The sequence below is a fragment of the Lepisosteus platostomus genome, chromosome 12 (assembly GCF_059453375.1).
Source record: "Lepisosteus platostomus isolate fLepPlt1 chromosome 12, fLepPlt1.hap1, whole genome shotgun sequence".
NCBI classification, from domain to species: domain Eukaryota; kingdom Metazoa; phylum Chordata; class Actinopteri; order Semionotiformes; family Lepisosteidae; genus Lepisosteus; species Lepisosteus platostomus.
Genome location: NC_142622.1, coordinates 11,797,831 through 11,825,512, shown reverse-complemented (window position 1 = coordinate 11,825,512; position 27,682 = coordinate 11,797,831). Strand labels below are relative to the sequence as shown.

The following is a 27,682-nucleotide window of genomic DNA, read 5'->3' as shown; positions in this document are numbered from 1 at the left end:
TATGCTATTATCTTCTGATGCTTTGCTCCATCAGGTACCAAAGGGGCTAAAATGGTTTGCTCACATTAGTTTTAGGCACATGTGTCTGAAGACTAGAGAATACATTCTATTAAGAATGGTGTTCTCTCTTAGATACAGTACATGGACAGAACAGATTAGCTGTTGATCAGCTACTGTGACTGAATGAAACAGGGGTTTTTACTTTTTTACCTTTGCTGTAAAACAAATATGTACGTATGCTGTTGCTAACTGTTGTGTGGGTTGCATTAAATGTTTTTCTTTGAAAAGATAGGATGCCTGCAAGTTAATTTATTATCACTCTTTAAAACAGAGTCACAGTGCATTGATCAGGCGCTAAATAAGTTAAAAAAATTGTATCTGAGCAGTTATTTCCCAGTAAGTTTTCAAAGAAAGGACATTTTTTAAATGAGCTCCTTTTTGTCCCTATACAGTATTTTAGAAAGAAACACCACTTTTTCCAGTTAATGTAACACCTGTTGAAGTACTTTTAGGATTTCCATGAGATTTTTCATTTTCTTACAGGCACAAACCTTTTTTGAAATATATTCCATGTTGAAAAGAAGCACAAATAACCTGATGGTATACCCATCCACCAACTGAAAAGAAACTTGGAAGCATAATTAAAAAATGATGATTATATACAACTCTTAAATAAGTTTACATAACTCGTACTTTTTCTAATAAAAATAATGTCCCTGTGTTTATTCATTAAGTGATTTGGATTTTAAACACTTGCTCCCCTGAATGATATCCAAAAACATTTTTTCATACAACTTATGTATAGAAGATGTATTGAAGATCTTGATGATTTTTTTAATGCTTTTTAATAACCTTTTTGGAACTTTCTTCCTTCTTAGTTTTCTGATGCTTTGTGAAAGTCCCTTGGCAATATCTTGGTCCCCATTTTGCATCTTCCAAAGTTGCAAGAGCTGAAGAATGTACTGTTTTGATTCACATGTGCTCATGATCTGTTTGATGTCCTCTGCTTTCACTTTGTTTCCAGGCAGGCTGTCCATTACCGCAGTCAAGTGACTCAGTGTCAGGTTTCTAAAACCGGCACATCTAGACACCACTCTCTCACAATGATTTACACCTGCAATAAAACACAAAAGCACACAAGTTGTTGTAACTTTAATCTTCAATAACCACTTAGTCCTATACTGTACTGTATATGGTTACAGTGAGTAGTTGAGCCCAACAGACAATGAACTCAAAGCACCCAGTACACCTAGAGGGCGCTCTGCTTCTGTCCTGTTCCTAGTTCCCTGTGATTATTCATGTCTTTCCAGAGTGTCTTGTTGTGTAGCCTATTTACTTCCTGTGTCTGCTCTGCTCCTGGCTCAGCATTGAGGGTATGGATGTCGTGAGACCAGCCTAGTACCAGGTCACCCCACGTCCATGGCCTGATGGCATAGGTTTCTACACCGACATTGTCCGACCCCCTGAGCCTGAGCTAAACCTCCGTGTTGCCCCTTTCACCGCTACGCATAGGGTCTCTTCTGCTCTCCTTGTCATTCCATGGCATGCCCTTCCGACATCCATGACAATGCCCAAACCATTGCAGGGTATACACAAACATCCATCCATTAGAGAAGCACATTCCAAAGACAGCATCTGGATAAAAACATATATGGCACCTGGGAGAACATGCAAACAGAAGGCACCCCAGGCAGGAATCAAACACAAGATCCAAGAGTTGTGAAGCAATAGCGCTAACTCTTCTGCCATGGTGCCATTGTAGCAACATGATTAATCATAAATTACAGAAAGTCAAATATCTGTTAGGAGGAAATACCAAAAAATAACACAATATCATAGTTGTTGTTATCATAGGTTTTTTTTTTCTCCAATATGAAGTGTATACAAATTAAAAAAAAATTAACTACAGTATAAAACAAAGGAGAATTATAAAATAAAGAGAAAAGTTAAAAGGACAAGAGATAATTCCAAAGTCATTATTGCATTTCTGTGATTTGGATAGCCTAAAGGTGTGACCAATGATACCGTGTTGCTATCAAAATAATTAGATTGGATGACAGTATTTTCAATGTTTTATAAGGTATTTACTGATCTAAGGATCTATTCTCATAAATAGAATGAGAGTAATTTTAAGTTTCGTTATTTCCTAATGAGAATGGAGAGCACGCTGTAGTTTGTTCTTTCTTTGATGTCTGTTGGAACATGACCTTGAATCTTATAAGCAAAATTATGTCTTTTAATTGTAAATGTGTACTGTATTATAGCATAACACGTACTGTACTGTATAAAAGTGGTTAATTCATAGTATTACCAAACATTATCAAATAGAACATGGGAATGATACTCAAAACAGGAAAAAATATTCTGAAACAATCACAAATATTCTCAGAATTGTGTGACATTTAACTAATAAGTCATCTTGGGAAAAATATTAAAACTGTTTTGCATCTCAGAAGAATGGGTGGAATTCCCCTGTAACCTTAAATACCAACATTTTCCCACGATTTACTCTCTAGAGAGATTGCATGTGTTTGGGTTGCCTGAGTTACTTAATCTCAACTGGCAGCCTATTAAAGCTAAGCAAGTGTGAGTCTGGTCAGTACCTGCATAGGAGACCTCCTGGGAAATTACTGGAAGAGGTGTTATTGGGACCAGCAGGGGGCAGTCATCCTGCGGTCTGTGTGGGTCCTAATGCCTCACTATAGTGATGGGGATACTATAAACTATGTAAAAAAAGGTGGAATCCTTCAGATGAAATGTTAAACCGAGGTTCTGACTCTCTGAGATCATTAAAAACTAAAAACAAAAAGAACAGGGGTGTAACCCCAGTGTCTTGGTTAAATTTCCCACTAGCCTTTATCATTCATGGCCTCCTAATAATCCGCAACTATGAAGTGGTTTCATCACTCTGTTCTATTCCTCACTGATATTGTTGCATCATCCAGGTGAGCGCTGCACATTTGTGGTGGAGTGCTTCTCGTTACCTGTAAAGCTCTTTGAGTGGAGTGTCCAGAAAAGTGCTATATAAATGTAATTTGTTAATATTATTATTATTTACAACTGAAGAAGCAGAAAAGAAATTCAAGACAATTTAACACTGAATTCAAGAAAGGGCAAACATGGTCAGATGTTATTTAATACACATGGTCACAGTATTGCATTGCAAAACACACTGTGCAAACTGCAAATATACATGTAAAATGGGAAACTGTCTTGAATAAGATACTTATGAGACGAGCTTAGTTGTGTATTTTGACATTATTTTTGCTGTCCAGACAACTTTGGAAGCAATCCAATGATATGTACTGTAGCTATAAATAAAACAGTAGCATTTAAATAAAGAGATGTTGTGTTAAAATTGTACAATACACTAGGATATAACTCATTTAGAATACTGTAAACAACTCTGGCCACAAAGATTCAGGAAAGATGCTTTTGCTTTGGAAGGATCATTTATGAACAGTATAGAAGCAGCAAAGGAAATTCAAAAAGAAAAAAAAAACTGCAACCTATCAGCCACATGGTAGATGACATTTGTCATGCATAAAGTGGACCAGTGTAAAGTACAAGGCAGACCAATTTAAAGCTGAGAATAGAAAGCACTACTTTGCAAATAGAGTTTTTTAAGTATGAAACTAGCTGCCTAGCCATGATAAACTGGCTTCTTTCAAGGAATGACTAGATAAAATCCTTGGATTAATTAGCAACTAACTTCGAAACAAGCAAGGTGGCCTCCTCTCATTAATAAGGCATTTAAGGCTAGCATGCAGTTTCCAAATACTGAAGAGAACAAAATTAATGAATATGTGCATCAGATAGCCAACTGATATCAAAGTGTCCTGTCTGTCTTTGGCAAGAAACTGTAGATCCATTGTCAGATTGTTTATATTTCAACAGGCCTATGTATTCTTTTAGCACCACATTAAAACAACCAAAACAAAAATCTAAGCTTTTCTCTATCTCACTAAGTGTTTCTTTTCTTTACCTCTCAGCTTGGAATAAACCTGATGCATGCTGATGCAGCTCCCTATTCCAGCGTTCTCAATAAACACTTAAGTTTGGTCTAGTTTTGTAGCTCTAAAACGTTTTAAGGTACTAGGTTTTAGTATCTGTTCTTTCTTCTTCGTCTCTCCATATATTACATATACATGTAAAATAACTGAATACATGTAAAAGCTGAAACTATTTTATGACATTTTAGACAAGTACAACAAAATATTTAATATAATTATTTGAAATCCCATCACTGTTGATAATATACGAAACGGCTGAAGGTTAACGGGCTATGTCCTTAAAGCCAATTCTCTGGCTTCTTTCAAGAAATGACAAGATAAGATCCAAGGATCAATAAACAAATAAGATAATCAGTCAAATGGGTCAGTAAAATAAATATTTTAACTTTTTGACTCACTGAAGTCACAAAGTTACTCTTCTCTGGAGAACAGAACAGAGTTTTTCTCTGTAAAACAATCCCACGACATTCCAATGTCACTAATTAGGAAGCAAAAAACAATCTAATCAAAACATTGAAAAGTTGTTGAAACTGAAAGGGAAAACACTAGCCTGTCATACATTAAAGTATGATAACACTTAACATTGTATCAACATGCTTTATGCCGTATTTTTGCTTCACTCTGGTACAGTAGATGGCTCCAAACTTAAAAAGCACAATGTTCTACATAGCAGTGACAAGATAATCTTGATGTTTCTGACAACCTTGCAATCAGATATTCTTGCTAAAGTGGATTGGATGGCATTGCTTGCAAGGTACAAGTGGTTCTCTACAAAGCAAATTCAAACATGATATGTACTGTAAATTGAATGCTTTATTGGGTACTTTAAATTAAACTCACCTTGTATTATGCTAAACATGCTATCTTGGTCTTTGTTCTGCTGCACCCACAGTTTCAGCAGGTGAAGAATCTGTTGCTTGGGACTGCAGGTCTTCCTCAATTTTTCTATTTTTTTGTTGTCCACTTTTTTCCCAGGCAAGTTCTCAATCAATAAATCAAGCTGGAGAGAGGATAGCCCTTGGGATACAATAAACTGGAATATAGCCTCCTCACATAGAGTGATATCTAAAGAGAAAATAAAAAGAATATATAAAATAATCAAATTTATTATGGCATTTATTAAACAATCATTCTAAACATTCTGAAATCTAAAAAAATACACTTTCATTTTGCATTATTATAGGGTACTCTTACACTTCTGTAAGTCAGTGTTCCCTATATAAAATGGTTTATGACATACAATTAAATGAATGCCTGCTGATAGTCAGATTATACTGAAGGATAATTAAAAGTGCTGTTACTTTGAACTTTATACATGTTTACTGCTACCAATCAGAATCCCAAAGGTATAACATAAACATGAAAGCTTTGGGCTCCTGATTTTTGTATCTGCTGTTTATATTCCCTAAATGAACTTGGCATTAGTACATCAGCTCTAAGGCTTACAGTGCAGATATTACCACAAATGGCTGACGAGAGCATACAAAACATGTGTAGCCTGACATTCTGCTTCTTTAAGCAGAAGAAACAGAACTTCGTTTAGCCAGCAGCCATATCACCCTGCAACTCACAACAGGCAACCCACTGAAGCTAAGCAGGTGTGAGCCTGGTCAGTACCCGAATGGGAGACCTCCTGGGACAAACTAAGGTTGCTGCTGGAAGAGGTGTTAGTGGGCCGCTCACCCTGCGGTCCATGTGGGTCCTTATGCCCCAGTATGGTGAGGGGGACGCTATACTTTAAACAGGCGCCGTCCTTCGGATGAGACGTAAAACCGAGGTCCTGACTCTCTGTGGTCATTTGAAATCCCAGGGCATTTCTCGAAAAGAGTAGGGGTCCTGGCCAAATTTCCCATTGGCCCTTACTAATCATGGCCTCCTAATAATCCCCATCTATAAATTGGCTTCATTACTCTGCTCTCCTCCCAACTAACAGTTGATGTGTGGTGAGCATTCTGACACACTATGGCTGCCGTCGCATCATCCAGATGGATGCTACACATTAGTGGTAGTGGAGGGGTGTCCCCATTACCTGTAAAGCACTTTGAGTGGAGTGTCCAGAAAAGTGCTATATAAGTGTAAGCAATTATTAATTATTATTAATGAAACCTGGCCAGACTGTATCACAAACAGTTCAGACTGAGGGCTTAATGCACCTCTCATTCAAAGATGGGTGGCACATCTTTGAACAAGTGACCTCAGACTGCATGCCTCAGCATGTATTCGAAGCTGGACTCCATTGGTTGACCAATATCTGATCATAAACATGCATTTATTAGTGCACACTCTGGAAGAATTGGTAAAAGGCTATTAAGGGTAAGGATGTTAGTATTTCAGTCCAAAACACCCAAGGTTTCAGTAAAAAGGAGTAAAAAATAATTAAATGTATTGAAAACTAATAATTAATGTAACTAGTAGATGAATGTAATAGACTACACAAAGTGGGACAGTATACTGTTGTATTTACAAGGCAGTGAACAAGAATTAAGTTCAATCGTCCCTTTAAGTAATTTGTTGTTATAGAGGAAGTGTTTTGCATTAACAAAGATGTCAGAAACGTCACAGAAAATGAGACGCCGTTTCTAAGATGAGCAGTCAAAAATCAAATACAGTCACACAAGTAAAAATTCTCAAATGTCAAAGACTGAAGATGAATAGGCGATATGTTTTACCTGAGTGACACTGAAGGTGGTGACGAAAACATTGGGTGGCTCCACCTTTTCCATTACTCTCACATATAGCATCTTGTGTTGCAGTACCAGGAGAAGATGTCTTGAACCCCAGGTCTGTGCAGTTTGTGTGTTTAGTACATTGTTCAGTTGTTGATAGTCTGCTCGAATAGTAGCCATTTGGACATATTTCACAAACTGTATCACTTTCCGGTGTACCTAGACCATGGTCAAAGTAACATAAAAAATCATATTTAATGGGAAATAGACAAACGGTATATTCAATATTTATCAGAATAATTAGACTGTAATTATTTTCTTTAAAGCTGTTGAAAAATAGTTTTGAGAGTTAAAAAACAGCTTAAACATTCTGAATCTGAAAGATTCGTGCTTACAGCAGGATCTCTGCTTTTTGTGTTTTGCTGGGAGTGTAAGCAGTTTAGATTTTCTGAGGATTTCCAAAGCACCTCAAAGCTTACAAAGCTACAAAATTAATTTGATCCTCAAAAGGAATCACAATTTCAGAAAATATATATTATGTTATATATATGTTGATATGTTGACAGAACAATCTCCAGACTAAAATCTCTACCACAAACCAGTTTATTAAATATTTTGTGGGAAAAGCTGTCAATTAAGGAATACGTTTCAGAAACACCCACATTGAAACTTACATAAAAGGGAGGTGCAAAAGCCTTTTATAGTGTGTTTCTTTGTTATAAATATGAAAGTTTGATATTTTCTTAACAAATGGTATTGTGTCTACTTTTAATTGTGAAGAAAACTCGACTGCAAACTCAAGAACATCAGACTCCATTCAGACATGAGTTTCCCTCCACATCCTTGGGAACTTCCCCCACAAAGAAATAAAAGATTAAAATCTACGTTCTTTTCACTTTTTGTTCTGGATAATCTAGACACTGCTTATTCTTTGTTCTTAATTTTTGGTTGTCACGTGACAACATATGAAACTTTTTTTTTCTGTGCTGGTCTTCAAGCCTCACTAACAATTTTGTAAGACTAAAGCAAGATCATAACCTCTTTTTTAAAGAGCAATCACCTGTCAGGAGAAAAAGGAATTCAGTTGTGGGTTATAGGTATTTCCAACTTCTTTTTACAAAACAGAAGCGAGAAAATACTTGATTTTTTAAAAATAATTCACTTTGCTGGAGTAGGATCTCTTATCTTTGCACCCTTGCGATACAAGTTTCACATTAACAAGCCAATCTGTGGCTGCAATATCAGGCTGAATGAAACCAAATAAAGAAAGAATTTCTCACATGGAAAAGTAACACACACTAGATCACTTTAACTCCAAATAAACAACATTATCAACATGAACAGCACATGCTAATCCCAGAAACAACCCCATTCAGTGTCAGTATTAGAAAAAGGCTCACAATTGTTTTAACAAGTATATTATTATCAGGTGTAGCCCTTTTAACTGGATGTCACTGATTCACATCCTGGGTCATAACACTTGAATGTGACCTGGATTCTCCAAGTGACAGTGCCCTACAGAGCACTGATGATCTTTAGGATGATATTTAGTAGATCAGTGATTTTTCTTGTTGCTTGTTGCGTGCCTATAGGCTTGCAATTATGTTAGTGAGAATATCATGGCTCATCTGTAATAGGCACTAACTTTTTTATGCTTTATGCTCATTCGCAGGCCATCATTTAAAGAATGAACAGATCTAATGGTTACTTGTGGGAGGGGCTTGTCTGATGGGACTCTGTTCCTCTGGGTGCTATGGTTTCCTCCCACAGTGCAAAGACACACTGGCAGGTTAACTGGCTTCTGGGAAAACTGGTCCTGGTGTCAGTGTGTGTGTTTGTGTCTCTGTGTGCCCTGATGGACTGGCGTCTGCCTTGCAGGATAGGCTCCGACCCCCCGTGTGTCAGGGGCCATGAAAAAGATATTTTCTTGTGAGACCCTCACAGCCAGATTTACAGTAGATTGTTTCATTTTATCCAAACAAGTAAAATGCAGTACATTTCAGTGTATGTGCTATTTTACTTTTTGAGAAAATGTTTTTAACTATAGAATTGTAACTAAATGTAACAGACTAGTAATTGAATATAACTGAACAAGGACATATGAAAGAATATGTTTAGGTATGACAACATGCATATAAAGTAAGAGCTAAGAAAATTAGATTTGAGTATAAAAGGCAAATTTTGTAATTAAATGCCTTTGACATATCCATTTACCTCATTAAATACAATGACACTTCAGTACTGTATTCTGTTTTCCAGGTTGTTTTAAAATTTTCCTGTGTTGCTTTCAAACAGCCACAGGGACTGTTGTTCCTGGAAATGAATCATGAAAGCTGCAGGCAACTCTTAATCAAAATGTCCAACAACTCCAGGCTTGTTCTGGGCTTGGATTTATTTACTAAACTGCATAGTCACAGGATATTTTGAGAATAGTCCAACTCTTTCATTCAGCGTCTGGATTGGGCTTAGGTTAGTTATTAACATGTGGTGATGCTAACTTATGGCATAAGGGACTTTCCACTATGAGGATAATGTGCTGCCTGCACTATGAAAAAATAGTGTACTGCTCTAGGAAACAAGGATAATCATGCTACCTGGTGAGCACAGATGTCATTCAATCTGGTCTTAAGACCAGACTGTTCTTGACAGTTGAACGGGAAATCTCAAAGATATATCTCCCTTTCCAAAAAATTTAAATAAAACAGCTTTAAGGTATCGGCTGCTATCATTTGAAACATAAGCACCGCTTCTGAATTTTTTTTTATAATATTCAAAATGTTAATAATGTCTCAATCCCCAATGATAAATTGAGCTGAAATATTAATGAAACTATTAAGCGTAGGAATCACAGGACAATTTAGCTGCTTCAGATAGAGGCTTTTATTTAGCCTCTGAAATCTCTACTATAATATTTAAACCACTAAATAGCTCTTGTTACCCTTCAGTTATTCAGAAGTCTACCATCTGGATCAAGAGATTACTATTTAAATTAATAATAAAAGGGGGGGGGGGATTGCATTTTACAAGATTATATAATAATGCACATAATAACTATGCACCTATTACATAGATCACTGCAACTGAATTACTCTCCCCCAGATGTTCATTTTAGAAAGTAACCCCTTATATAGGTAACTTGTAGTTGTTATAGAATACTTTTTAAAAGAAACTCTCCCCACTGTGCGATCAACAATGTGCCTAGTGTGTTAGCATATTGCTTTATCCAGAGTTTCCATTAATATGTTCAAATGGTGTCATTGACATCTGGAGCCTGGCAATTATTTAATCTTGTCCACCTTCTTGGTCATTTGGGCAGGACTGTGGTTTTTGACATGCATAATTTGATTGGGAATTGAAAGTGAATACTTGGGGTTATTACAGTCATACGGGAGGGTGTAGTCATGCTTGTGTTCAAAGGTCCTTTGTGTGAGCATGTCTTCACATCTGCATTTCAAATACTTTGAACTGTTGATAATCCAAAAGCCATAATCAGTAGGCTATGAGAAAGAAAACTACCTTGCTGCAATTTTTTGCTTTGTGAATAAAACAGCCAAAATATAAGAAGCACTCATGAAAAAAACCTCTGTGTCAAGGCTTTGATTAAAGTAATTCTATTGCAGAACGATCTTGTCAGGCACGCAAGGCTGGGCCTAGTTAGTGGAGGAATGGGAGACCTGTACCACGATGCTGCTGTAGGTGGTGCTGGTGGACCACTAGGTGGCGCTCACAGAATTTGTAAACAAATGCCCCAGAATGGTGAGCACGGGCATTGCTGCTATAAGAACTGCCATCCTTAAGATAAGACAATAAAGTGAGATCCTGACTACTTGGTCACTGAAAATCTTGTGGCATTGGTCATAAGAGTAGAGGTGTCAACCTCAGTGTCCTGACCAAATCTTACCTTGGGCTTGAACAATTGCTCATTGTGCAATTACTAGCCCATGTGGCACATATCCATTTTAGCCCACTTTATGAGGACAGCTGCTTTTTAAAGGATATTAGCCTTAATTCAATGTACAAAAAACGCCTATAATCTTGTCCTGCTACGTAGTGGACTTACTGGAAAATAACGTCTGCTACAGTTCAACCCAGGTGGGGACTCTACGTCAGTGGTGGAAGAAGTGGCTTCTTCTTATATCTGCAAAGCTTCGGGATACTTTGGTATGAAATGTGCTGTAGAAAAGCAAATGATAATAATAAATAGCAGGGGCCTGTTACAAAACACAGCCTGTATCCCATTAATGAGGTTGTCTGATTTTTGAATTGATGATATGTCCCCATTTGCACACACTTTCCAGAAGGGACAATAAAGTGTAAGTCACCCAGAGACAGAATATTCTGAAACTAGAGAATGAGATTCAAAACTTCTTTCCTCACCCAATAAATGAAGAAGCATCTGTCTTCCTAAAATGGGCTATAATGGATATGTGCCACGAGGGAGAATTTATTGTAAACTCCATTATAAAGAACAAATAAAAATAAAATAATTAAAAAAATTATAAAGGATTTCTTCTCTAAACTTTAAAAACAGATTTTTGTTTTCTTTTATTATCTTAGCTGTATGGTAATTACTGCTATGGGTAGCTGTACATTCTGTCTTACATCCTGTGTGGTTGCATGTTGTTTTGCAAAAATGGCAGTAATAATCATCGCTACACCTCATCCCACTCTCAAACAAATATATATAATCACAGTGATACTGCGCCATCTGCTGATCCTAAAAGCCTCTGCATTTTCTCAAAATGCTCTTAAAAACTATACATTCACATGATGTTTTATGGTGATTTGCCACTTCTAATCAATAAGATACAAATACACGGGTCAGACATTAAAGTGTATAACAGAACCCAAACTATAGTGGGGTACCCAGAGCACTTTACCCCACAAATTCACATTAAACCACAAATATAATTTGTTGCAGCAATAACTTGACAGAAATTGACATCAATTTCAAATCTTCACACTCATAGAATCATTGGACAGGTTCCCATGAAGAGTACTTCTCAAAAAAGCTAATGTGATTTAAAAGATCATTTGTTCTTTCCAAGTATTAACTGTAAATCAATTTACCACAATAAAATTGATGAATATGCCCTTATGAACTAAATCTGATATTATATGTCAATAATGTCAATAGTGTCAGAGTGAAAAGTGAAAAGATCTAAGATCCTGTAATACATTAAGACATAATACATTTTGCAGGCATTTTACAGCAATATCTGTAAAAGACTGAACAGTATTATTTATCCTTTATATAATAGATTATGTTTGTGAAAGCTTGATAATTAATGGGTTTGGATAAAGAGAAAATCAGATTCAATTTGATTTCTAATTGCTGACTAACTCATTCCAGCACAGGAAGAATAAAGATAAAGACCTCAGCACATCTGTCTTCAAGACATGCTCTGTCCGAACTACAGTACGTGCCATTTTTCACACTGAAAGCCCCACTGTGGCCACAGAAGACTGGAGGAGGGACCTTACTCTGGCTAACAACACTGCAAGCTAACTGGTGCTTGGCAAGCCAGAGAGTTTGCTGTTCCAGTGAGCCTAGAATACCCTAGCTGACTCACAGCCTCAGGGGAGCTTGCCCAATCGTGTGGTACCACATGGGGAATCCCAGTTGCAGCCAGTTAACGGTGTAGACCTCAACATATCTGTGGGCTTTGGTTCTCAACATGCACTGCACACCAGTGCCTTCCCTTGTTAAGCTAATCAGCAGCTCCCAGACAATTAAAACTGCCTAAGGGACCATGAAAAACATGACTTTAATAAACTACCCCTAAATATGAGTTTAAGTCAATTTGTAAATTATCTACCAAATATCCCTCACAAATAAGAAAGACTGTGTAGTTTTTTAAACACAATTCCCTTGTAGATCCATATATTTCTGCTGCTACTTCACAAGGTTATGCATGGCCTCATAATCAAATAGTTACAGATGGCCCTTCATGTACTGCCACTCAGACCTTGCTGTTATCACAGACATCTAAACTTTGGAGCGCTTCCTTCATTAAGAAAAACGTGAACAAAACACCACAGACACAAAAGGAACCTTCTCAGCATCCAGTACATCCTCAGAGTTGTTGTCCCATGAGATGCACAACAAATTGGCTCAACATTTAACCTCTGTTTCCTAAGAACACTTTCACTCATTCTTTTTGCACAGCGTCGGAACTATGATCAAATTCAACCAAATTACAATACGGCTCTTGAGAGTTCATTATTTTGGGATGGCAGGTATGCATTAAATGGAAGCCAGTCGCAAACTCTAAATGAAGTATGACTGATTCCTTATTGCCAGAGGCTTCTTGTGCCTTTCCAATGGAACGCTGCCATCAGAATTTAGGTTCAGGATTTGCAAGTGGAGGGTGGATCGGAGTCTAGATTTAATCCGGGCCCTAGTCAGCTCTGGAAAAAATGACACAAACTTACTTCACAGAGTGATGAAAATAACAGAAGAAAGACATTAAGTGTTAGGAAGATGACAAAGATGTTATACATTTATGTAATTTAGCATTGGTGTTTAAACATGTAGATAAGCCAGACAGCTTGGCATGCTAACTACTGTGTAATCCTGACTGATAATAACCACATCTAATTTATCCTGGCACGTAGCTAATTACTACCAGTTGTTATTGTTCAGATGCTATTAGTATAATCCAGTTTTTTAGCCAAGATTCAAACTATGTTTTATAAACAGGATATACTGAGTGAACTGTAAATATTCTTTAATTGTCTTCAGAAGCAATACATAAACTACTATGTTCACTGCCTGTCCATTACCAAAAATGTAACATTACCAAAACATGTAACATTATGTAAAAATGTAAACCACACATCAAATAATAGAGAAAGACAGCTCATAAAATAAATAGCTGGTAACAGGAACCACAGTGGCTTGTCAGAAGCACTGCCTTACATTATTAATTTTTAAACTGTCTTTACAATATTTTTAAAAGTCTATCGGCCTTTTAGAATAATTTTCACTAGTTCTGAAAGATCATTAAAAATAAATAGCACATGATGAGATTTTGGTCATTTTTAAAGTTATTGCAAGAGAGATTATTCTGTTTGTCCCAACATCTTGTATGCACTTATTGTATTATGATGGGAAATTGTACATCTGCTCATTGTATTTCTTATAAAATGGAGCAGGAACAGATTTCCACTCTTTCATGAGACATGTCAGAAGTCTCACCATGAACACCTGTCACAAACTGTTTATCTTAGATTGGTTAAGACATTTAGTTCCTCTAATAATGGACACTCTGAATAAACAGTATGTACAAAGTTAAGAATTTTGTCTAACTCAATGTGTTGCTAAAATCTTTACCCACAGCCACAAAGCTTCCTACCTCATATCTCACTACCTGCTCTATAATGTCATCAACAGTATAAAATTAAATTGCCAAAGTGATAACCTATATTTTAATATTAATGGTAGTGTATATAATCTAAATAATACCCCTCACTACTTTTCATTATCAGTAGGCATAATATAAGCAAATAAGTTAAATTTGTTAGGGTTTCCAATAAATTCATTTGCAAGTGTTAAATATTTATTTAAGTTCTTTGGAAAATGGATGATGTTACCTGTCTTTTCAGGTCTCATCCTTGATATACAGTACATCTTTCTCCGGCAGTCATGACACAGAAATCACCTTAGGGTTTGGCCAACCACAATGGTGGTTTTTAATTAATATCCATTCGAAATGTTATTTCTTAACACATCAAACATTTTTTACTTAAAATGTAAATACATCTATTTACTATTGTGTTACAAAACTCATCTTCCAGATTTTGTTGAACCGCCAGGGCCAACTGCATTTTACCACAATAATATCCTTTATTTACAAAAGCGATATTTAAAAAAAAAACAATAAGCTACTGCAGAATGCAATATGGACACAGAATACTTGGGTTACATAAGTTACTGTATATGTATATAAAATGCTTGTGCAAGGTAAAATGAGAAAACACAGGAATCTATTCAATGAGAAACTGACCTAAGAACTAAGCCAAGAAATTGACCTAAGAACTAAGAACTATTTAAAATAGTTATTACTAATAGGTATTTTCCATTATTATATTAATATATGTCCTTCTAAGTGCAAAACAATAAAACTAATGCTAAAAGTAGAGCCTAAAAATCTTTCCAAAAGAGCTCATCTATATATCTATACTGTATATCCATATACCAAATAGTCAGAAAATCTTCCTTTTTTTGCTTTACTCAATAGAGTGGGTAAAAAAGTACCGTATGACAATACTCTAACACAGATTTAAATGCTTTTACATAGGATCACCGTAAGACAATCTTCAAAATATATTCCATTACCAGTTAGGAATACCATGATGTTCTTATTTTACAAATTGTAGTGTGAGCAAATTCTTCAAAGACATTAACTAACCCAACAAAATTAGATATTATTTTTCCCCTGGGAAAGGAAGCATTTTAAATCTGCACAGTTAATTCATCCATTGGTTTTAGAAGGACATACTAGAGGTTTTGTGCAATTTTTTCCTACCCGTCATGCAAAAGAAAGTCCTCTTAAGTACAATATTTCATATTAGAAAAGCTTACACATACTCTACTCCATTCCTTTGGAATGGTCAGCTCAGCTATTGTCTTGTACTTCACAACACATACTCCATTGTGTAATTCACCTCATGAGACCTACTATCTGACATTTGGACGTAATACTCACTTATTTGAAGAAATATGACTAATGTCTTTCATGTTAAATTGATGTTTGCTTTCTAAATGTGGAGATACAACTCATGCACTATTTTCACTAAGGTCGGGTCGCTGATGTCACAAGCAGATTCTAAAGAGCGTAAACAATTGTGATTAAGTTTGTTGGGAAAAGGGCATCATGATATATGGTTATCATTGCTGCCTCACAGGCCTTGGGTGTGGGGTTTGATTGTGACCCTCTGTGTGAAGGAGTATGCCCTGATTTCTCTATGGCCATGCAGAGTTCTTGTCTGTCGCTCCGGTAGCCTTCCGAACTCCAAAAGAATGCTGTCTAGGTTAAGTGGCATCTCTGAACCGCTCCTGTGTGTGTGTTCTGTGATGGACTGGTCTTCCTGGGTGTATCCTGCCTTGTGCCCATTATCTGCCAGGTTAGGCTGTAGGTCACCACGAACCTGTAGCTTAATAAACATCGTATGTCCAATTGAAACAGGAAGGATGGAATTTAAAAACAAATTACTTAGTCACAAACTGCAGATACCATGACCCTTTCCAGGAAGACAACCGTGTGAGACATACTGTATGGCTGGATATTGGAGGGCTTTTGAGTAGCTCAGCCAATAAGAACACCAGCTGAACTGTACATTCCAAACGTAAGCCTGAGACTCTTTAGGCTGAAGTTAGCATTAGCCAGCTAGTGGTTTCGTTGCCTGCCTTCCTTCCTTCCTGTAGCTTGTCAGGTGGCTGCAGGCTTGCAGAGATACCGGTGAGAGCTGGCTGGTGCGTCGAAGAGGCAAGCCCATGTTTCTCATTCCCTTCAGTGTGGTAGAACCAATGGTACCAGAAAGTCAAACAATCTGCAGTTTCTAATTAGGTGGCACCTAATAAAAAAACATATACATACCTGGAATCTTTACGCCAAATCCAGGCTGACACGCAGTGTGTTTAACGCAGAACTCGATTTCAAGATGATAGCCCTCGATGCATTCACAGATTCGGTTATGTGTGCTGTTGCACTCTTGCCGAACTCTCTGTTTCTCCTTGCAAACAGCAGTGCAATACTGACACTTGTCATCCCAATGCCAGTGCTCAGAGAAATGGTGTTCAGGACAAGGTGAGCACACAGTCGGTCTGGTGGAACTGCAATGCTCCTGTAGAGCTGTACCAGGTGGGCACTGGTCACACACATAAAACTGGGATGCTACAGGATCCCAGTGCTGATACTTTGGTACAGGTACCTCATGAAAAGCCCAGGTAAAGGAGATGGCAAAAAGCTGGAAAGATAAAGAAAATATTTTAAAGTACTGTAAAACTGAAACGAGCACTTATAACCTGCGGTCAATCCCTCTAAAACATGCTTCAGAAATCTTGACAGCATGAAAAAAAATGTTCAGAGTACTTCTTCAGCTAGGAAGACACACAGAGAAAATTAGTACAGTGTTTCCATGTTTTCTCTGATATGACGTTTATTGGCTTGAGTCCAGTGATGCAACCTTCAAATGCTCTATTAGAGTTAAATGTCCCAAACTAACTTATTTATTAAAACAATTATTTAATCATGTTGTTTTCTTCCTGGAGCATGATTTATTCACTTCAGGATAAGAAAAGATTAACTTTTGACCTTCCGACCATTACAGTTTTCCTTTGTGGACAGAGTGCAACCACAACAACATCTTAGGTTAGACCTTGAATCAACTATAATTATGTTTTCTGAAAGATCCACAGCAAAAAGTGGAAAGGCTAGTCTTTAGAAAACAAAGTTTATAACGTATAGTATATGCAATATTTCAAGAATCTGATTATTTATATTCATATGACCTCCATGCACATTCAAACGTTTCACAGGGTGTTTATGAAGTACAGATCATGTAATGTAGGTACAAAAGGTATACTGTAGGTATTCAAAAGATAACATACGGTACATAAAAGAGTTTTGCATAACAGAAAAACAGTTTGCATTCAAGATAATATGAATAAACAAAGCTTACATTACAGAAAACTATTTACATGAGGATTCATTTCTGACTGGGCAAAGTGTCCACCTTCAGAGAGAGCATAAATCTAATGCTGTCCAAATACGTGTCCGTTCTAAACCTTTTACTATTACTGTTCTGTATATAAATAAGAGTTTGCATTAAAAGATTATATTGATATTCTATTAAGTCTAATTTGCCTCTCTATAATTTTAATAAAGCATCTAGACACTAAGCAGTGTTGATACTAACCCGAACAGTCACACTAATCCTAACCTAACATCATCAACACTGAATACTTATGGATGCTTTATTACTACTTCACAGAACCTCAGTTTATAGAAAGTTCTTGATTAATAGAATATCAACTAAAGCTTTATTTATGAGACCTTATTTACAGCATGACTCTTCTTTCCAACAACACCCTTGATATTCTTGGTAGAACACCTAAGTGATCCTAATATCAACTGATTTGAGTCCATGTGATCTTTATCTGTGTTGATACCTGAATGATTGATTATTCCAGGCTATGTTGCACAAAACCAATTGGTGTTTAATAACAATAAGACCCTGAACTTCATTCAATTTCATCTGATCCAATTCAATGCATAGTGGAATGTGTTTTAAACGAAATGTTAATGCTAATTCCACATAATTAGTTCTCATGTGCCAAGAGGCATCAGCGTAAATTAGATTCCAACAATTCACTTTTATAAGCCTCGGGTCATACAGGGTTCAAATCACAGTTGAGGGGAGTCTAATGTTCTTCAGTCAGGGCCCAGCATGAGACAACTACCTCATTCCTCAGAATTCAGGGGACTGAATATTTGGGTCACCTAGCTCATTTTGTAAACCGCCTTCCCGCCCTTGCACTGGGCCAGGGTGGGGCTGAGGCTCGCCGGGCTGGGCTTGCAACACTAAAAGCCTTTTCATGACTTACAGTATTAAGGAATGGGGAGGAACAGGGTGGTCTGCAGGGTGTGGTGATGATAAAATATTTAATTTAATGCTCTGGGTATTATTTCAGAGTCTTGGGATGAGGCAATCTTGGGTAATGACAATGTAAATGGTGCCTATAACTTCAGCTAGCCTACACAAACTGTTGTAGTGTGAACACAGTACTATGGAAGATGGGTAACACATTCCTTTGGACAATATTTCTACAATCTACTGGTGTGATATTGGACAGTCATCACTTGTGTCTATGATGGCTTACATGCATGGAAGGACATGATACATAATGTAGATGCATGAAGCTGTTTAGTTTAAACTGTAATTGTCCAGTGGAACATATCACACAGGTTCAGTGTATACAAAAACTAAATTATATTGTTCTGTGGTGTAAGGTCTTAATGACGTGTAACTGTTGTTAAAATAGGATAACAAATTTTATAAACATTTTATATCTTTATGTTCTTCTGGAAATTATATAGAACTTTGACTTGTATTCTTCTTAGTTTGTACTGTATGTGAGCACTTCACTTCACCATTGCTTCTTAATAAAGTGAAATTATGAAAGCTGAAATTATGATAGTAACAGTCCTTTCTGAGTGTTATTCCTTCAAATTGTTTATTTCATAGTTAAGTGGTATCATGAAGTACCATGAAGCAAAACGTCTTAGTAAAGTGCTGATTAATGTTAATAAATGTCTGGAATGGATATTAAAAATTAACTACTGAATTTCAAGAAACTGTCTTTTGTTGAAATGTGCAATTGCGTGCGTTTTCTTGTTAGCACTATCCGATTTTGAGTTGCCAGCAGTGTTTTTTTAGTCTTGGCTTGCAATTCCTGTCTCCAGCAAACGGTGGGGAGGATGGGGGGAATACGGAAGTATGGGCAGACCCTCTCACCTTTGAGAGGAGCCGCTCAGTTTTTCTGAGCACGATCCCGTACGGGAGGTTGACCGACAGCTGGAAGGGAGGAGTGTCCCTCACAGAAAGCACCACTTGCTTGCAAGAGCCCGGGAGGTCACAGGGGGCGATCAACAGAAACAGAGACAGCCCTGTCTGATTAAACCTACAGTACCCTTCCCTCAGAGGCCCTTAGCCAACTGGGCGCTGCTGCTTCCGGAGTTCCGGCTACAGTCCACTAGTGAAGCAAGAAATTATCCTCCAATACCTGTTCACTCCTCCAATTGCTCAGGGAAAAAATGAATTGTGCAGAGACAAGGAGGTTGGAATTCAGCATGCATGAAGTTAGAGACCAAGGTTATGCACTGGGCAGATGCTCTATTAAGGTATTGCAACAGCATGCTCAGAAAAATAACTTCAGATATGCTGTACTGCTTCCAGACACTTTCTCTCAAACGTTTAACATTGCCTGGAATAGGAAATGCCTTTTATCACCAAGCTTTGCACATCTTGGGGGGGCCGACATTATGTGGAACAATAGCTCTTTCCATGTCATAATTAAAACCACTAAAGTTTTAAATCATTTGCAGATGAGACCAGTGCTTGTTTTCCACCATACGCTGTATGGCTTCAAAGACAAGATTCCATATTTAGGCCGGACCACCTACAGTCATGTTGTCCTCTAATATACACTATAACGACTAATGTACCACACTGGTCATGCTTGCCACGAGGAAAAAAATAACAGGGGGCAACAGCATTGTTTTGGTAGCGGAGCAACACAATTACAAACCATTACATCATGAATTCCGAAACAAATGAAATGTAAAACATTTGACTCGTCCTAATCATTTCTCCTTTAAAATGATAGTCCAGATGCCAAGGTTCTTGTTATTGTGACATGTATTGATCATGTGACGATCATTGTATTGATCAGGTGTAACACATATACAAATTTAATGTTCTTTGTATAAGTATGCTGTAGCAAAGAATATATGTTCTTTTTCTGTCCTTTATTTAAAAGAATGGAGGACCACAAAGAATTAGATTCCATACTAATGCACTCCAATTTATTTCCATCAATAAACCATCTTTATCACAGAACATTCCTGCTTTGCATGTGTTATGAGAATCAAGTGTAATTTAATACCAGTATTATTGACAAACAAGCAATTCAGATAAAAATGTGATTGTTCACCGCATCATGTAAATAAGGGTAATTTTAATCTCTCTTTCATATCTGTTAAGTATACAGTGTATTATACTGTATGTGTAAGAGATAAAGAAGTATTTATATACATTCATTTACTGTAAATATTTGTTCTTGCATTGGAATATTTATGACATCTACTGTTCATTTTTCAATTACATAATTTATTTTTTTCTTAATCCATCTTTTGCATGCCACATATTTCCCTTTTGTTGATTTACCTTTGAAATGACATAAGAACATAGCAGCTTTTACAAACAAGAGGAACCCATTCAGCCCACATAACGTGTTTATTGACTTTTTGGATTCTGAGAAGGTTTTTCATTGGTGGCCTTGATGGTGGGATTAGCAAACAAATACACCAGACAGACTCCGATCTCACTGATGTGGCACAGAAGCATTTTGAAATCTATCATACCTCTCAGTTTCAGTTCATCCATAACATACAGTATCTGTTCATAAACAAGATTAGCTTCTTTATTCTAGATTGATTCATTAGATTAGATTAGAATGGACTGAAACAGTAATATTAAATCATTATACATACACAGGAAGATATACAGAAACTGTTACAGTGGTTCCCTTTCATAGTATGAATGAGCACTAGAAACCTTGACATTTTTATTAACATTTGTGGATCTGGACTTTTTTCTCTGTGCTGAAAACATCACGACTGGATTACATATAAGATTGGTATCTTTTGTTTTGGACAAAATGAGGAAGTTGTAAAAGTGTACTTCCTTCAGTAACTTTTTGTTCCTTTTTGAAAAACACTGAGACGTAAACTTTGCCTAACGGAATACTACCATTTCAGTTATCCAATGGAATTAAACAGGGAACAAGTTCTACTTCTTGTTTATTCTGTTTCATCCAGAGAACAACAGTACTATGTGTTTAATGTGCCCTGAGGTTCGGTACATTACATGGTTTTTAAACTGACTTTTAGATTGACTGACATGTGGGAAGTTATTACCTCTTTTTATCTCAAAGGTTTGAAGAAGCCAACTGCAACAAACAGCATGATCATGTCCCCAGTACTGTTTCATTTAAAATAGTTATGTAATAAACACATTTTCCAGTACATTTTAACAGATGCACTCTACAATGTGAATACCTTACTGACATAATAGCCTTCATTAATCATTCATGCTTTGTATTGTATATGTGCCGCATAGCTTATATGTACCATGGAACCAAAATATACTTAAACTGAAAAATCTTTGTCTATACTATTTACCTTGAAATAACTCTGGACCAGCCAACTTGACTGCACATATGACTGCACTGATTATTAGACTATATCGTGTTTCAGTTCTTAAAAAATATACCTTTCATGTTGCTCATCATCGCACCCTGTGTCTTGCCTTGCTGGGAGGTTGGCCTTGATTCACCCCAATTTCCTTGCTCCATTTTACTGTGGTTTTCAATACACCTTTCCTAAGGTAGACCAAAACCTCGCTCTGGTTGGAAGGCAATTAATTTATTTTTTGTGTCTCATACTGTCTTCCTAAACAACAAACTTAAAAAGAAAATAATCTGCAAACATATATAATTAGTTGTACCAGTCATTTGTTCTTATGAACTGTTTATCTGCTGCTTCCCTCCGTAAACCATTACTTTTATTTTCAGCTGCGGATCTCTGGATTTCTCAATGCGAAGTTGTTTTCTCTTGTACTAACCACAATCTTTAATGTGTGTGCTCGGGTTTTTCTGTGGGAAGTCTGACTCGCTCACAGCAACCTACACCTCATTCTGTGATGGAGCGACTGTCTGTGCTGTGTGGTGAGAGGTGATAACTTTTTTGGCACAGGGCGTAATAATACATATTAAAATACGGTGACATTATACTCTTGATCCGTTACCATCACCACCTTAGGTCATTTGAAATGCAAACCACCCGCTTACAAAAAAGCGTAAAACTACATCGAGAACCTGAGCTATAATGTAACATCATGATAATAATGATAATATCGAGTTCCGTTTATTTAGAAACAAATCTGCAATGCTCGAAGACTTGAGATGGAGAAACAACAATTTAGTCATTGTACTATAAATAAAAAAATAACCTGTCTTACTTTTGAAATACATTACCCAATTATGAACGGGGGTCTCTTAAAGTAGCTTGGGCATATCTACGGTATGATTCACTTTTCTGTAGTTTAGCTCTAAATATTTAACATACAGTACACCTTACTACTTACTGTTATATTTACCATTTAGCAACGTTATGCAGCAAAGTATTTAATTTAAACAGCCCATCACAGTAATACCATGAATCTCTTTCCAATTAGCTTTTTTTTCCGATTTCCTGAATCTAAATACTTCCTCCACTGCAAAGACATTTCTACTACAGATCTGTGTTACGGATGTATTTACACACTTAAAATAATAAATCCTTGCGGTACAGATACTTTCTCTCATCAAGGCATTCTGATGTGAACCACTAAACTCTTAGAAAACAGAAGAATACGCAACTTGAAAAAAACGTGATAAAATACTGTTAAAAGTATGGTCCAATCTTAAATGCAATCAGAGTAGAATTATCAGATACTACTCACCACATGAAGCTTCATAGCTGTCTGCGACCTCAGATTGCTAACACCCATCTCTCTTTCCAAGTGCAGTAGGTTTGGACAAGTTAGTTTCCATACTTATAGTTAGGGAAAAAGGGAAGAAAACCGTGCCCAACCCACTTGATGTTAATTTCCAGTTGCAGATTTTTTTTTGCCTCTAAAATTCTACCGCATATAGGTGCAGCGTACTTTTTTTTAAAAGAAAAACAAACGCAGTGACTCCTTCTCCCCTTAACGTTTTAAAAGAAGCTTTCTGTATTCTTAAAATTAAAAATCGTGTATACGAATAGCAGTCGTGAATGCCTTTGATCTCCATATTTATTACTGTAGCCCATAAATAAAGCTAGTGTTTTCTAATGACTAACTCCCATTTTGGGGATTTCACAATACAAGAGAGGCTTCCTTTTATTTTATTGTCAGCAAATTATTTTCAAATGACTTAAGCAAATTTTATCCCTAAAGAATAATAATTATACTAACAACCACTTATATATTTCATATTTAAAGCAACAGCATACAGTTCTTGAGCTTGTGAAGCAGGGTTCAGTTTATATTTGCTGTTTAAAATGCTTTTAACCTCTGTTCTGGACGGGTCTGAAGATAAAACCTCTGGAGACCCTTGAACAGTATGAAATGAGGACAATGTGCTGTGTAACCCCTTAGTCCATGGGCATACTTTTTATGTTTAGACTGCATCTGTTATTAATTTATCCATCCATCTGGTTTCTAACAGTTTCTTCCAATTCAGGGGAGCCGAAGCCTATCCTAGTAAGCAACGGGCACAAGGCAGGGTACACCCTGGATAGGACGTCAGTTCATCACAGGGCAGACTGACATAAACACAGACATGTACCGTACACTCACCTAATGCCAATTTTCCCAGAGGCCAGGTAACCTACCAGTATGGTTTTGGACTGTGGGAGGAAACAGGAGCACCCGGAGGAACCCATGTGAACACAGGGAGAACATAGAAACTCTTTTCAGATAGCACCCCAGATCTGGTAATGACCCCAGGGCCCCAGCACTGTGAGGAATTAATGCTAACCACTGCGCCACCAAGCTGCCTTATTAATATATACATTATATTTAAAAAATCCAACATATTCTGCATCAAAATCCTGGTAATTCCTTATCACACTAAAATACTTTCAGCAAACACCAGTTTGTGATGGTCAGTGCTACTGCATCACAGCTCTAGTGTCCTGAGTCCCTAGACTAGGATGATTGCTGTGTAGAGTTGCTTATCTTACTACCCACTTTAGAACAATACACTTGCTACAGTAGGTAGGTTAGTGGGTCTTGAATGTGTACACATACAGTATGTGCCTTGCAATATTTCCACATCCAGCTGACTCATCCCTTGCCTTACCTGGAATAATGCTAATGGATGGATAGATATTGCTTTGTGGCTTTAACGTGAAATTACATCATAATTTAATTCTTACATTGCGATCAGAAATAACAACCTATACGAAACTGGTTCAAAAGCACATCCAATGACATAAATTTGCTTTTCAAACAATCTGGAGTCTCAGAGTTTCTCATGAGATGGGATGGAATTCCAAAAAGGGTCCAAACATGGGGAGCATAGCAACTAAATGTCCTGTGTCTAGCCAACTTTAAATAGTGCCTACACACCACCACTAAGTCTGCATTCTCAAATCTCAATGAATGACCTGGTACATTTGCAGTGAGCTGCTCTTGAAGCTAGATGGGTCCTGAACTGTGACGGATGTTAGATGTTACTGTATATTGTTGCTACCTGAGGTCTACAATCACAGCCATTCAATGCAAAGTCTCAGCACAGGAGTGTGATTCACAGGAGTGTGAATACAGATGTGATCAATTTAATAGGTGCAGGTCAGCAGCCTGGCTCTTGTACTCAATGAAAAGACTAAAGCTAAGCAGATACAGTACACTACTTTGTGACATAAACGCTGTCATTCTTTAGAATTTTGGTTCAGCCTGGTTATAACTTGATATACTTTATCAGTTCTCATGAAGTCTTGAGAAAATGCCAATGTCATTTCCAAACCAAACCTAAGCTTAATACTGTCACAAGAATTTAGACCAATTTAAAGTGAAGCCACAATGCTTTTTTATCCCCAGAGATCAGGACTGGAGATGAAACCTGGATTCATCACCGGAACCCTGAGACCAAACAGGAATCTGCAGTGGAAACACAAATGTTCACCACCTCCAAAAATTTCCAAGGGAATTAGCAGAGCTGGAAGGATAGAGGACACATTTTTGGGGGAATCTGAAATAATTCTCCGACTTAATTACATGCCTCATAGAACCACAATAATATGGCAGGGGTAGGCTGACACATTACAAAAACTAAGAGATGCCATTCAGAAATGGCATGAGAGGTCAGCTTGTGGTGTGTTGTTGTTTCACAACAATGCTTCACTTCACAAGACACAATTTAGCCAGGCTGCTATCAGAGAGTGATAGTGTTAGTTAAATCATCCACCACAGAGTCCAGACTAAGGCCCAAGTAACTACTTTGTACTTTCTTTTTCCAAACCTGAACAAACAGAGGCCTGGCTTGCCAAGCTGCTTTGTACACTTGTTTCAAGAACCAAGAACTGGATTTCTTTTTTGCTGGATTTTTAAACGGAAGAAGAGATTTTGTTCAAATGTTTTATGTTTGATTCTCACTATTGTGTCATTTCTGTATTACTTACTCATATAACATTTTTGATGTACCTTATTTGTTAACAGGACAATACCGGTAGTATTTTTTAAGAAATATGAGCATCTTAAAAGTATGTACAATAATTGTTAACCTCACTCCATAACACATCTTAAAAGTATAAGTGATGTGGTATTTACTAAAGTGAGTGCCATCTCTTAGAATGCATGGTGTGGCAATTATTAGCATAATCACACACCTTATCTTAAAGTACATGTCAACAATTAGCTCAGGCGTGACTTTCTATAAGGTGCAGCTAGAGATATGTATGATTTCTTTAGGAAATGACATCATACTTAAGGACCACTGATTATAGGGAAAGGAGCAGAAATTAAGGAAGTGTGGGGAAGTGTAGGAGATACAGGGGAAGGAAGCCATTGTTTCGAGGAGAGTAAAAAAAATTGCAGGATTTTATGAAAAATAAATTCTCTTATGTTATGAATGTTTAATAGTCTATAAAACATTTATCTATGAAGTGTATTATTCATAATATATTTTTCCAAGCATCAAAAGGCACCATCCTTTGTTGCTGCATAAATATCCACTGTAGGCTATTATTTTCCTACAATTCCTTTTTTGTAGCACTCTGAAATGTTATAATTTGGTGACTTTGCACTGGTTTACAACTGACAGACAAGTCTGAAAACGAAAGAAAGGTTCTGGACAATTTTTTGCTTCCCTTAAAGAATGGTACCTTTCTCTTTTTGCAAGAACTGCTTCCATGAGAAGCAAAAATCCTTTGTCCTGAAAAGAAACTTTATAAAAGATGTCAGATTATAACAACTGTTACCAATCAATGATATACTACATTTGATTGGAATTGTATACCCTCATTAGTGTTACCTTTTCACAGTCTTTGAATAATTGTATCATGTATTTTATAATATCTGTATGTTAATGTGTACAGTATCTTACATTTTCAAACATATCTTAGTTTGGATGCTGAATATTAATCAGTTTATCAGTTTATACCTTTAGTGAATGAGGCCACATGAGTTAGTGTTTTGTTTTATGTAGCTGTTGTTTTGTATGGGTACAAGAGTTTCAAGGAATTCGTTTATTTACATATCTGACGTAGTAAATCAGGAACAGGTGTTTTTTTTGCTAGATTAAAACAAAAAACAGGACACAATTGCACTTGAAAGTGTGCTGACTATTCCACTTTTCTAATGTATGCCATAAATGTGTTATGAGAATAAAAAATATACAAACAAGAAATGTCCCTGAGCTCATCTTACATACTTGGTTGTAAGGAATGTTCTGTAGAATTTATATTGAACCCATTCTGTCATTTGGAAGAATAATTAAGCTTTTTTTATTGAATCTATTTTATATCAGTGACTCCACTAAATGTACAACATTGGGTCACTTGAAAAGAGGATGCCCAGTGTATTAAAAAGTAAAAAAGATAGCATTTACTGTGGAAAGTAGTGCTCTGAAACTCCTATTGAAAAGAAAAGTAAGACTGGAAAATACCTTTAAGACAAACAGCTGTCAGAGATTTAACCTGGAAGGAAGAATACTTGGAAGGATGTGATTAATTTCAAAAGCTTACAATCAACAAAGCCTCTATTTTCATCAGGCCTTTGTAGATGTCAACACAGTTATTTTATCCTTGAAGATGGTTCTTTAGCTTTTAGGAGTAGCTTTTAAAAAGCCCATCAAGGACATTGCCAAAGTAATACCCCGTACACATAATTAAGGGTTTAGGATTATCTCCAGATGTTTTAACAAGGCCAACAAGAAATTATCTTTGAAAATGCAATCACATTTGATTTATAAAACACTTTCATGAAATTAAGCCTAATTTTGCCATGAGCTTTGAAAATGATCCTGAGTACATTGTTCATGAGGCTTACCAAATGAAGTGGAATATTTTCAAGTGTATTTAAATTATTATTTTTTTCAGTTTTGAAGAAAGACAGTGTACATGTCAGCATTTTAAGCCAGGGAACAAGTAAAGGTTTATTCCATGCTGAAAAGATAAGAAAGAGAAGAAA

General features: G+C 36.7%; 1 protein-coding gene across 1 annotated transcript; it reads right to left on the bottom strand.

The window, feature by feature from the left end:
• Nucleotides 1-23,177, bottom strand: LOC148651108 (tumor necrosis factor receptor superfamily member 11B-like). The gene is made up of 5 exons (XM_088600993.1): nt 22,970-23,177; nt 16,282-16,651; nt 6,683-6,898; nt 4,854-5,078; nt 1-1,114 (listed from the first exon to the last, which is right to left on the bottom strand). Exons 1-5 carry the CDS (start codon nt 23,015-23,017, stop codon nt 723-725), a joined length of 1,251 nt encoding a protein of 416 aa, XP_088457119.1. The 5' UTR covers nt 23,018-23,177; the 3' UTR covers nt 1-722.
• Between the last annotated feature and the right edge of the window lie 4,505 nt (nt 23,178-27,682).